The 12105-nt window shown below is 34.7% G+C and overlaps 1 protein-coding gene across 3 annotated transcripts in view; it reads right to left on the reverse strand.

The window, feature by feature from the left end:
• Positions 1 to 11863, reverse strand: part of LOC125674117 (E3 ubiquitin-protein ligase listerin-like) — a 32031-nt gene extending 20168 nt beyond the window's left edge. The window contains exons 1-10 of one of the 3 annotated variants that reach the window (XM_048911160.2): positions 11043 to 11863; positions 10759 to 10899; positions 7757 to 7960; positions 7213 to 7311; positions 6686 to 6916; positions 4236 to 4288; positions 3786 to 3966; positions 2900 to 3073; positions 2222 to 2412; positions 1819 to 1963 (exon numbers count right to left, since the gene is read on the reverse strand). In XM_048911160.2, coding sequence (XP_048767117.2) covers positions 1819 to 1963; positions 2222 to 2412; positions 2900 to 3073; positions 3786 to 3966; positions 4236 to 4288; positions 6686 to 6916; positions 7213 to 7311; positions 7757 to 7960; positions 10759 to 10812 — 1332 coding nt within the window. In that variant the 5' untranslated portion in view covers positions 10813 to 10899; positions 11043 to 11863. Of the gene's footprint in view, positions 1 to 1818; positions 1964 to 2221; positions 2413 to 2899; positions 3074 to 3785; positions 3967 to 4235; positions 4289 to 6685; positions 6917 to 7002; positions 7023 to 7086; positions 7107 to 7212; positions 7312 to 7756; positions 7961 to 10758; positions 10900 to 11042 lie in introns of those variants that run through there. The other 2 variants (XM_048911161.2, XM_056160054.1) reach the window with 2 other exon arrangements.
• Between the last annotated feature and the right edge of the window lie 242 nt (positions 11864 to 12105).

The raw sequence follows: 12105 nt of genomic DNA on the forward strand, positions 1-12105 counted from the left end.
GAAGACTGAAGACACATCAACTGACAAAGTTTGATGATCCTAGGTTTTACAGTGCCCAAAATATGCATCTAAAATTGAAAATGTGAAATTTGAATATCTGCAAAATTCAAAAAGTAGGTCACTGTGACCTACTTTTTTATAAATATGTTTCAAGGCCTCAAGATGCATCAACTTACAAGATTTGATGATTCTAAACCTCTCGGTATTTGAAATAACAACTTAAAATATATCTATAAATGATAAGCCATAAAATTCAGAAAGTAGGTCACGGTGACCTATTTTTCAGTTGACGCATTTCAAGGTCCCATGATCCACCAACTGACAAGTTTTGATGATCATAGGCTTCAAAGTGTCCAAGATATGCATCAAAATTAATTTTAAAATAAATACCTGCAAAATTCAAAAAGTAGGTCACCGTGACCTACTTTTGAGACAACTTGACACAAGGTCCTAAGATGCATCAACTGTCAAAATTTGATGATCCTAGTCCTTATAATGACTAAAATATCTAAGATTTAAGGAATTTAAAAAATTTTTAAATTTAGGTCAACTTTGAAGTGACCTTGAGACCACGCCCTTTGCCCCAGGGTAATGCCTTGAACAATTTTTAATCTACAACATATCCTCATCCTTATGTGTAAGTTTGGTGATAATCTGCCCTGTGGTTCTTGAGAAGAAGATTTTTTAGCAACCACTACTTTTGTTTGTATTTTCCTGATTATCTCCCCTTGTTAAAGGGTCACATCCCTCTATTTAGTATGTATGAAAGCCCTTGGGCCAATGATACCCTGTAACAAATTTGAAAAGAATTGGCCAAGGGGTTCTTGAGTTATAGCCCTTTTTCTAAAAAGTTTACGCACACCGCACAAATGGCCATAGCATTAGCTCTTTGAGCCTTTGGCTCAGAAGAGCTAAAAAAGAAAATCATATTATCACTATTTTAAAACATTTTTGTCGTATTCAAAAACAATTCCTTCCACATGTATTACTCAGTATGCCTATGCAGAGCACAGATTTACGTCTGACATTATCTAATGACATGCTGTTTGTACATGTTTTTAGTGATTATTATCATTTTGCTTAGTTTTTCGTACAAAACTGACATTAATATATATAGCTGACCATGGGTATGATGCATGTGGCCCAAATTGGCCATTACGCATGCGTCTACATTTAATTCGAATTAGCTTCGCTTAGCGTTCACACGGAGCTAATGCGAAGTAAATTTAATTCGCATTAAATCGCGACGTCAATTTTAATTCGAAGTAAACTAATGCGCATTAAAATCTCCGTGTGAACGCGGTTCAGATTTAATTCGCATTAACTTACGTTTAATGCGAATTAAATTCTTCGTGTGAACGAGGCATTAGATATTGATAAACTCTTAGATAACGGTAAACTTTAGATATCGGTAAACTCTTAGATATCGGTAAACTCTTAGATATGACATCCTAGATTCTCTAAATTTTGATCATCATCTGTAGTATTTCATAGACCTTTTTTCTTTGCAAATACAAATCCCATTCAAAGTCATCTTAATTTATAGTTCTGCCACATGTACATGTATATATGGCACAATGGACACATAACAGTATAAAAATTAATGATATTTCTAGGAGCCATCAAACAGAAAACATGGGACAATCATCACATTAAGTGCAATGTCGCAATAAACAGTGACAAATTTGTCAAAAGAGACTACAAAACACTTCAACTCAAATTGAATAACTTTACATGTAGTTTGAGATTCTGCTTTTCAAAAAATCCAGCAGTAACTCATGTTTTATGCTTTTGTAAAATTTGCTTCCTGAATCTTACCTGGTCCGACATCATTATTTCCAAAAAAGCCTCATCCTTGCTGGTTTTCACTGCAGATTTCAGCACAAACTGGATACACTCAAAGTAGGCTCGAACCACAGCTCCTAATTCACTGGCACTGGACTGAACTGGGTCCTTACTCAACCTGAAAGTTATCAAAATTCTTAAGTTAAAGCATTATATTGTTTCCTTATCCCCCCCCAGCCCATTTAATTATTATAACTAGACACAAAACATTACTTATGATTAAATGTAAGTTAATGCTAATCAAATAAATCATGAATCAATGAAATTTTACAATTTTTGTTCACTGAGCAATATTTAAAGTTTAGTCTAATTGATGTACTGAATTTACATCTCTAATATCAATGGATTTTCAACCCACAATTGGGCCAGTAATTACCCTAATTTCATGTAGTTGAAGAATTCAATGTAGAACTTGTTTCCTTCTCCCAGAAGAGTCGCTGGAACTTTACTCAGGAAAGGCAGAAGGTCACCTCCCATTAGAGTCGCATTTCCATTACAACCATTCTCTAGATATTTCCTGAGCTTTGGCCAGAAAGCTTTCTCCACATTTATGTGCTGCCAACAATCCTGTTAAAAAGTACTACATGCATAGTTTCTGCTTTGAAAAGAAACATTATGTACCAGTATTATCCTGCTTCTGAGGCCCATTTATTGATGATGGACAACACGAAAGATTATTTGTACTTTTGACAATTGTAGCTTTAAAAAAGAGTCCACAACTATTTTACTACATTTTTCTTAATTCAAACATTATTTTAAAACTTCTTAGGAAATGGGAATGAACAGGGTCAAGATTCCCTACTTAAAGAGTCTATAACTACCACATATAAGCATAAATTCTTCTCAATTCAAACACTATTTCGAAATTTCTTAGGATAAAGGGGATTAACATGGCCTAGATTCCCTAAACAGCACACCAACAAGTTGTACTTCCTGCAACTTCAGAGTTGAGATACATGTAATCATCCCTGCAAATCAACAGTCTTAATTGTTAACATTGACCAAATTAAGTAATGGTAAACATGTACATGTAACTGCACACTATGCGACTTACATCGATATAGCTGACAAGGGACAGAGCCGCCTCCCACACACATGGGCAGATAATTGCATCTGTCTCATCAATGTTGTGTAGGATGTGGGTGGAGACCTTCTTTGAATGCGGGGCAACAACTTCTGGAAGCGTCTGACATAGTCCGCTCAAAAATGTGTACACTGCTGCTCGAACCTACAAACGTACAGGTACTCCAATAAGAAATAATTTTATAAACTTTATGTTTCAATCATGAGAAATAGTTTTTATTTTTCCTGCGTAGATGAGATCACGGTTGAAAGTCTGAACCCATTTGGAACATGTGCTTACAGAACAACAATAAAACATAAAGCTTTAGAAAATGCACTAAGATAGAATACAATGGCTTAAAAAATAATATACATGTATTCACTGGGATAATTTCTATTATGTGCAAGTATTTATACATTTATATTTAATCATTTTCAAACATCATTGCAGTATGCCGATATCAGATGTGCATTACAAAATTAATGGCAGGTCTAAATACATGAAACAGAATTAATGGTTTACTCTGAATTCAAAGAAATTCATACTGTTAAATGTCTTTAACCCAATACTTTTCCAAAATATTCAATACATTAACTTTAAATGTTTTGAAAAATACTCCTGGCAGTAACTAAAAGTTTGACCATCACGTATGATCTTGACCTGATATGAAGCCGTAACCATGACCCATCTATATCTCTTAATGTTATGGCCAGAATTAAAGTTCTGGTCAGATAAACAGTCAGATAGTCTAAAATCAAAATGATCCCAATCCACCAAGATAATTATAAAATTCCACTGACCAGCAGATATCACCTTCCAATCAAACTAAACACATACACTAAAATAATGTCTGAGGAAAGCGATCTGACTTCCTTACACTAATGATTTCTGATTTTCCGTGCTTCCAAAATTTGGAATCTTTCAAAAGGTTGTCCATATTCTCTGAGAGAGAAGTGATCTGATTGGATGGAAGAGTAGTCAGCTGTCTTCTGAGAGCCAATAGTGATGAAGTTAGCACTCGGTTGTATTTATTATCCATGTCCTCTTTCTCTGTTGTCCTGAAAACAAAAGCAGAGAGAAAAGTAAATTGGGGTTTTATAGCAGAAAGTTTTTGGTTTGTTTTCTTTACATTGTCACTTTCCTATTAACAGCAATGGAGATGAGCAGACTATGAAATATTTAAATTCTTGATACAGACAAAAGTTCTATCATCTTTATAATTATATTTCATTAGTAAAAATTCATTTTTTTTAATAAAAACATGCCACGACAAATTGTCATAATAAGAAACTTCTAATTTGTTTCAAAAATTGAAATACATTCTTACTTAGGATCACTAAGTGTTAATGGTGTCTGTCGTAAAATGTTGTCTATAAGATACTGAAAATAAACATGGTAAATTGACTGGAATGTAATTTGCTTATTACTTTAACTTGCAAGACAAAAAATAAATACATGTACATGATAGATCTAAAGATGCCATTACACATACATACTGAAATACTATAGATTCCTAAATACATGTATAATATATGCAATGAATTCATTATCGCATAATTTCGCAAGACACACCACAAGCGAAATAAAATTATTCGCTTTTATTCTTATATTGCTGAAATACATGCTAAAACTCCTGATCAATAGACCTCTCACGAATTCATGCTAAAACCCCTGATCAATAGACCACTCACGAATTCATGGTCATGTAATTTGACATCCACGACGCATTTTGCATTATCAAGTACTCGCGTAAAATATGGATTCTATAGTAACCCACTACCAAGTCGTATTGTTATACTCTTACAAATTACTCCCTATAAAACTGTATGAAACAAGAGGTACTGTGAGCAATGCTCACTAAGAATACCCCCCGCTTACCCCAATCTCCCAAAGGGTGTTGGTAATAGGTATAAACTACCTCTTTTCTAAGTGTAAAAAACAAATGGCATGACAAACCGAACCATATTGCTACTTCGATGTCCAGTGCGCGTGACCTTTGACCTTTTGACCCCAAATTCAATAGGGAACATCTTCATCCCATGGGTAGTCCATATGTATGATATGGTGACTGTAGGTGGAAAGGATAACGCTTTAGAGCCCGGAAACCATATTGCTACTTCGATGTCCAGTGCACTTGACCTTTGACCTTTTGACCCCAAAATCGATAGGGAACATCTTCATCCCATGGGTAGTCCATATGTATGATATGGTGACGGTAGGTGGAAAGGATAATGCTTTAGAGTCCGGAAACCATTGCATCTACAGACGGACGGACGGACAGACAGACGGACAACCCGATTCCAGTATACCCCCCCCCCCCCCCACAACTTGTTGTGGGGGGTATAATAAAAAGTGCAGCAAATCTAAAGTTCAGACTGCCCGTTCCACTGAAAACTTGATGTTGTAACATCAACTTTCCAATGGACCGTTTGACGTCATCACATTAATATTCACTGGTACTCAGGTTAATCTGTAGTTATCCACAGCAAGATAGTTCATCTGAAACCCAGCATATTCATTTCTCGGATGTTTAGAAACTTTGCCATTACTTAAACCCCTCCAGGAATGAAAGAAAGCAAAAGTGAGCAAGCTCACACACCAACATTGCTTGAAAATGCCTCACATAATGAATGGTAATGATATGCAATAGCATTACTGCAAGAACAGAACAGACAGGCTCGAAATTCTAATTTCAAAAGGGACATAACTCACAGAAATATTATTGAATCAGAATTTCCTGGAAATATGCATATTTACACAGTGTGTCCTTATTAACTACAAAGTTTCACGAAATTCTGTTCAGTGGTCTCAGAGGAGTTACGCTGACAAGAAAGGGACTGACGGACAGGCTGAAAACATTATATCCTCCACAACTTGGCTGCGTGGGGTCTAACAACTATACTGAAGTAAGTTCACTGATTAGAATTGTAAATGTATGAGGGTATAACAAAATATTTATTGACTGGGTCTTGGGCAACATATGATTTGTTGGACTCTTGGACCAAAATTAAGCAACATTTGACCCTCAGGTCCAACAAATCATGTAGCCCTCAACCACAGTCAACAAATGTATAATATTCAAAGCTAGAAACGACTTAACATTGTTACCCACTAATTTCAAATACTACTCAATGTTTGTTTATTTGTAACAGTACATGTACATGTCGTATTCGAAAGGGCATGATCACTTTCTTCCTTATGTCACATCTGACAGCTAATTGTTTTTAAATCATCACTGCTAAACCTCAATACATTGTTGATTCCATGAAGCAAATTGTTGCACAAACTTAAAACATCTAATCTATCAAGAACTTACTGCTGCATTAAGTCCAGATGTACTAATATAAGAACATTGGTACCAAAACCAAATTGAAAGAGACTGTAATTGTAGAACTACTGAACATGTCTCCCCACAATTCTACCAATATCTAAAGTCTGTGCCTCTGAGGTTCCCTGCTTACAGAAGATATCTAAAGTCTGTACCTCTGAGGTTCCCTGCTTACAGAAGATATCTAAAGTCTGTACCTCTGAGGTTCCCTGCTTACAGAAGATATCTAAAGTTTGTACCTCTGAGGTTCCCTGCTTACAGAAGATATCTAAAGTATGTACCTCTGAGGTTCCCTGCTTACAGAAGATATCTAAAGTATGTACCTCTGAGGTTCCCTGCTTACAGAAGATATCTAAAGTATGTACCTCTGAGGTTCCCTGCTTACAGAAGATATCTAAAGTTTGTACCTCTGAGGTTCCCTGCTTACAGAAGATATCTAAAGGCTGTACCTCTGAGGTTTCTTGCTTACAGAAGACCAGTGCGTCTGTCTGTTTGGCGGGAGGGAAGGCGGTCTGGAAAGCCTGTTGTGCCGCGGTGGCAACGGTCGGGTAGGTGTCACACTGACTAAGAAGCCAAGCACCCATCAAGTTCTTCAAATGTGGAGCCAGGTTCTTTCTCATTCTGAGCACCAGTGTGTTCATGGCTGACTGAGTCACGTCCCTTACTCTGTGGTCCACATCCTACAAGTCATTCAGATAGTATTAGTGCTCAGGATAATTTTGATTTCATTCAAACATATTTTACTATTTGGTCAGTATGTACTGACTAGGGCCATCTTATTGTAGATTCTTGTTCATTATGTACTTACTAGGGTCATCTTATTGTAGATTCTTGTTCAGTATGTACTTACTAGGGTCATCTTGTTGTAGATTCTTGGTCAGTATGTACTTACTAGGGTCATCTTATTGTAGATTCTTGGTTAGTATGTACTTACTAGGGTCATCTTATTGTAGATTCTTGGTCAGTATGTACTTACTAGGGTCATCTTGTTGTAGATTCTTGGCCAGTATGGAAGCACTGCCTTGACACTCTGTTCATCTTTTTCTTTACATAGACTGCTAAATTCTTGTAATGCCTAAAATTTCAAAGATTGCATGTAAATCATAGTCTTATGGAGGAATATCACACCAGAGAAATTTGATGTGGATGAAAAATGGAGGATATGTACCACATTATTTTGAAGTTGAAAATTTTCAAATTTACTTTATTTAGTCAAAAGTGCAGTTTTAGTAGAAAGTAATCAGAAAAAAATTAAAACCCTTCCTGGACTCAAACACTTGATCTAAAGTTCAGCAGTCGACACATTAATAACCCAATGAGCTACTCAGCTTAGCAATTAAATCTTTACACAATAGAAAAATATTGCTGATATTTATATTTCCATTCATGTCTGAAAAGGAAGTCGGTCATTATATCAATGCACCATAGCTCCTTAACTTTCATTTTTATACACAACCAACAAACTCAATAGAGACACTGCTATAATATTACCCAGATATTACAAACTGCTCAGAACTGACCTTGACTTTGGTAGTGGGGTCTCTTTTGCTAAGTTTTCTTAGAACCATACGTATATCTGCATCCAGACTTGTGTCAACATCATCCAGACTGTGACTCGCTGGTACATATCCTGGACTGCCACTCTGGAAACCAAACCCAATGAATCCTGTGGGGGCTGTACCAGCCCCTAAAAGGAGCTTGGCTGCCTCACTACTACTGGATGGCTAGAATGTAAAGAACTGTGTATTGTATTATCTCAGATGTTACAGTATTTAAATATAATGTACAATGCCATACTGTAATTTAAAATCGCAATAATCTTCTTTTATATAATAATCACAGGAACAAACAAATCTAGTTATAGCCTTCTAAATCCTATTGACAAAACATTAAGTATGATCACCTGATTTGATGCATTTATTCATAAAATGTCATTTTAAAGAAGATTGATTGATTGATGTTTTCCGTCACACTCAACAATTTTTCGGTTATCTGGTGGCGCCCAGTGCTCATTGGGGGAAGAGAAAACCCAGAAACAATGTACCTGGGAAGAGACCACCGACCTTCCGAAAGTAAACTGGGAAACTTTCTCACTTACCGGCATGAGCAGGAGTACTTTTCTTTTGAAAACACTGTACATATAATGGAGGAATTTAACAATCATTTCATGGAGAATATTTTCAACATTTGAGGATATTAAAAACAGCCATTTTCAACTCAAATTTTAATTTTCAAATTGAAAACAATAACAATTTTCATTTATCATGCTTATTATAGATCTGCATATGTGTTGTTTCCATACCATCTTAACACATATACAGTGTATCTTTTAAATATCACCTTCAATTCGACACATGTAAGTCAGTATATTATTCAAAACCGTAATTCATTTAATGTATTTTTGTGGTTAAATATGTGTAACTAAAGTGAATTTAATCTCCCAAGAGAACAAAAATACTAGACATTAAGGAGCAAATCTTAAAAAAAAAAATCAATAAAAGCAACATGAGGCCGAGTTTCCTTGAGAAATGGCTACTTCTTTCATTCCTAAGGGCCTTATGAGAGGATCTGGGAGATTTTCAACGACTTTTTTATGTTTAATTCCAAGACTCTCCAAGCAAATCTGAGAAATATCACATGTATGTAAAAGGTGATACTTGACCTATAGTCAGAAAACAAAAATCATGGAACATCAATTAAAAAACACAAGTTGTTAAAAAAAAATTAATTATAAATCCCATAGATAAAAAGTCCAGAACTCAACTATACCTGACCATAAATGAATATCAAGATTAATTTACTTCAAACAAAAATGCCAGTCGCAATAGCCTAGCAGTTACCAGGTCTAGCACAATCTCTATAGTTAACTACATAGCTTTATAAAGCGATTGGAAATGGCTTGATTTTCTTTTATCAAATCAATTTCTAAATTAAAGCATAAAATTGGAATTTCACTAATTAAAAATATTTCATCCTTGTACTCTATACAATACATTGTACACAAAAATACTTATTGATCTATATGAACATTCCTCTGAAAGAATCATGATTCAAAATTGTCAGCTGTTTAGGATGACCAAAGAATAATGGACTGGCAATCAGATTACACATTGTAAAGTCATCATACTTATCTATGCATCAATGCACACAAGGTAGTGGACAGTTAACAACACAAAAGAAATTCTCTTTTTATGACAATTCTTTATTATATGAATTCTAATTATGCCATAGCACTTCAGAAATTCAATTTTATTCCAACTAAGCTAGTTTAATCAAGCTAAATATCGAGATTGTGCTGACATGTCCATTTCTCTTGCTTTGCCGAGATGTCCGTGGTTCAATTTTTAACTCTGACTCCACATCAAATCAAAGATGTTTAACATAGATAGCAATTTTCCTTTGCAAAGTATCAAGCATTAGAAGTGAAATTTAAGTGTCTTTTACAAAGGTTCCATTTCAAAGTACGTATTGACATAGAGAAGACTCACTACTACACGGAACACACATAGCTCGAAATTTGTGACACGTCACCTAGAGTTGGCGACATATACTCTCTAGACCAATATGAATCACGGGAACTGGTAATTTTGTCTGTAATAGTAATTGTAACACTCCAAATTATATGCATTGAGGAGGATTATTTTTATGGTGGATCAATGGCATTATTTATATATTGGAATTGCTGGATCAGAAAGCACTTAGCAGCGGGTGCATAGAATCACCGAAATTACCGCTAATCACCGAAATTACCAAAGAAATGACCCAAATTACCAATAAAGGGACCGAAATTACCTCAGTATATGTTCATCTATATACCATCTAGTCACATATCAAATTTCATGAAGATTGGTAACGATTTGAAGGAATTGTTTCCATAAAACCTATTATTGTGAAGTGTGAATCTGAGTTACTTCCCTTTACCATACTCTCGTACACAGTAAGTGGACTATAAATAGCCAGTAAGTTCTAAATGTAGTGTAGAATATGGCAATATATTATCATTACAGTGCATTGCATTCAAACAACCGCACATGAAATGAATTGTTTCACGTGTATGAGAGGTATTTAAAAGGGAATAACTCGTATAAAATTTACGCTACACATTAATCGGTTTAATGGCCACAACTCCTTCAAATCGTTATCAATCGTCATGAAATTTGAAGTGACTGTGTGACTAGATGGCATATAGTTGAACATAAAGTGAGGTAATTTCGATCCCTTTATGGATAATTTCGGTCATTTCTTTGGTAATTTCGGTGATTAGCGGTAATTTCGGTGATTCTATGTACTACTTAAATAGCAGCTGCTTAGGGGTGGGTGGTGATAAAAGCAGAATTTTAGAGCTATTTTGAATTGAAGTTTTGAGTAAGGACTCGTTTTATTCCTTATGCTTTTTATTAGGGAGGTATGGTTTAGACACTGCTATTATTATTACAGACAAAATTACCGATTCCTGAAGGAAAAATTCTCAAATGTGACACAACATACGAACAATAACACATAGAATTAAATATTGACATACTTTTGTATTCCCTTTGGTCCTTTGTGCCTGTTTTTTACTCCCTGGTCCCGGCATTCTAGATATAAGTTTATGTCTGTTCAAAATTACGGTAGTACTACCAACACGTTGAAATGTTGATCACATGTTGTGAAACATCTTGATCTGAAAATGAAACACACGTAAAAAAAAAAAAAAAAAAAAAGTTTACAGCTATCAAAAAAGAGAATTAACATAGAAAATTACTGAAGAATAATACAGATCTAATTGTGGTGAATTTGAAATATAAAATGTTATTGAAAACTTACAACTTGTACTCTATGATTTAAAGTTTACGACTACTTAAGCGGCCACTTAAAACCGGAAGTTTTTCATGAACCAAGTAACTCGATGTAGAAAGAATTCGGACTCGAGCACATAAAATAAACACCAATCTTGAGGAGATTATCTACAATAATACATTCATTGAAATACATTTATTATTATCATTTTGATATACTACAGTCATTACAACACAATAGATATAACTATGTGAAAATTTTATGTCCTGTAGTTTGAACAATCGAAAATGGACTATTAAAATTCGCGACCCAAAGCTACATATAGTTTAAAACAGGAAATAAAAGAAAAAAGAAAAAAGGGTTCTAAAGCTAAAGATATAATTCAAACTCTGTTTTACTTCTCAACACTTTTAAAAGTAGCAGAAATCTAAATTAGATTAAGGAACAGAAGATTTGAAGATATGCGACTCTTAAAATATTTCTAATCTAAATCAAAATGGAAAAAAAAAATTCAAATCTGTCCCCCTTTTTAAATGTAATTTAATACGTCAATAGAACATTGATTGATTACTTTTTGACAAAAATAATTGTGAATAATAAACACGAATTAACAACCTTTCTAGATTTATGTAAGTCTATATACAACAACAACAAAAAAACAACAACAAAAAAACAACTAACTTTGAGAGAGATTATGACATGTGTCTCTTCTTTTCTGGAAAGGATTTGAAATAGATGAATGGTGTTCATTCAATGGGTTGAAAAACTACCCTGAATAAAAATGATTTGGCAAAATTTAGACAAAAATAAATAGATAAAACACTTACACCCCCCTCCTCGGTGTGTTGGGTGCCTTTTTATATGATATTTGGAACTACATACGTAATTTCTGATAGGACAGTGTTTTCCCCGTGTATGCTTTGCGTGTGACAGTTTTATCAAAGTCTTCTAGGGGGGGGGGGGGGGGGCATAATTAATGGCAGATCCAGAAATTTCTGAACAGGGCCGCCATATGTGAAGAAATTCTTTCCACTTTATTCATGAGCTTGATATCAGGTGATTTTAAAGTTATGAAGAGCCATTAAGCGCG

The sequence above is a fragment of the Ostrea edulis genome, chromosome 3 (assembly GCF_947568905.1).
Source record: "Ostrea edulis chromosome 3, xbOstEdul1.1, whole genome shotgun sequence".
Lineage (NCBI taxonomy): Eukaryota > Metazoa > Mollusca > Bivalvia > Ostreida > Ostreidae > Ostrea > Ostrea edulis.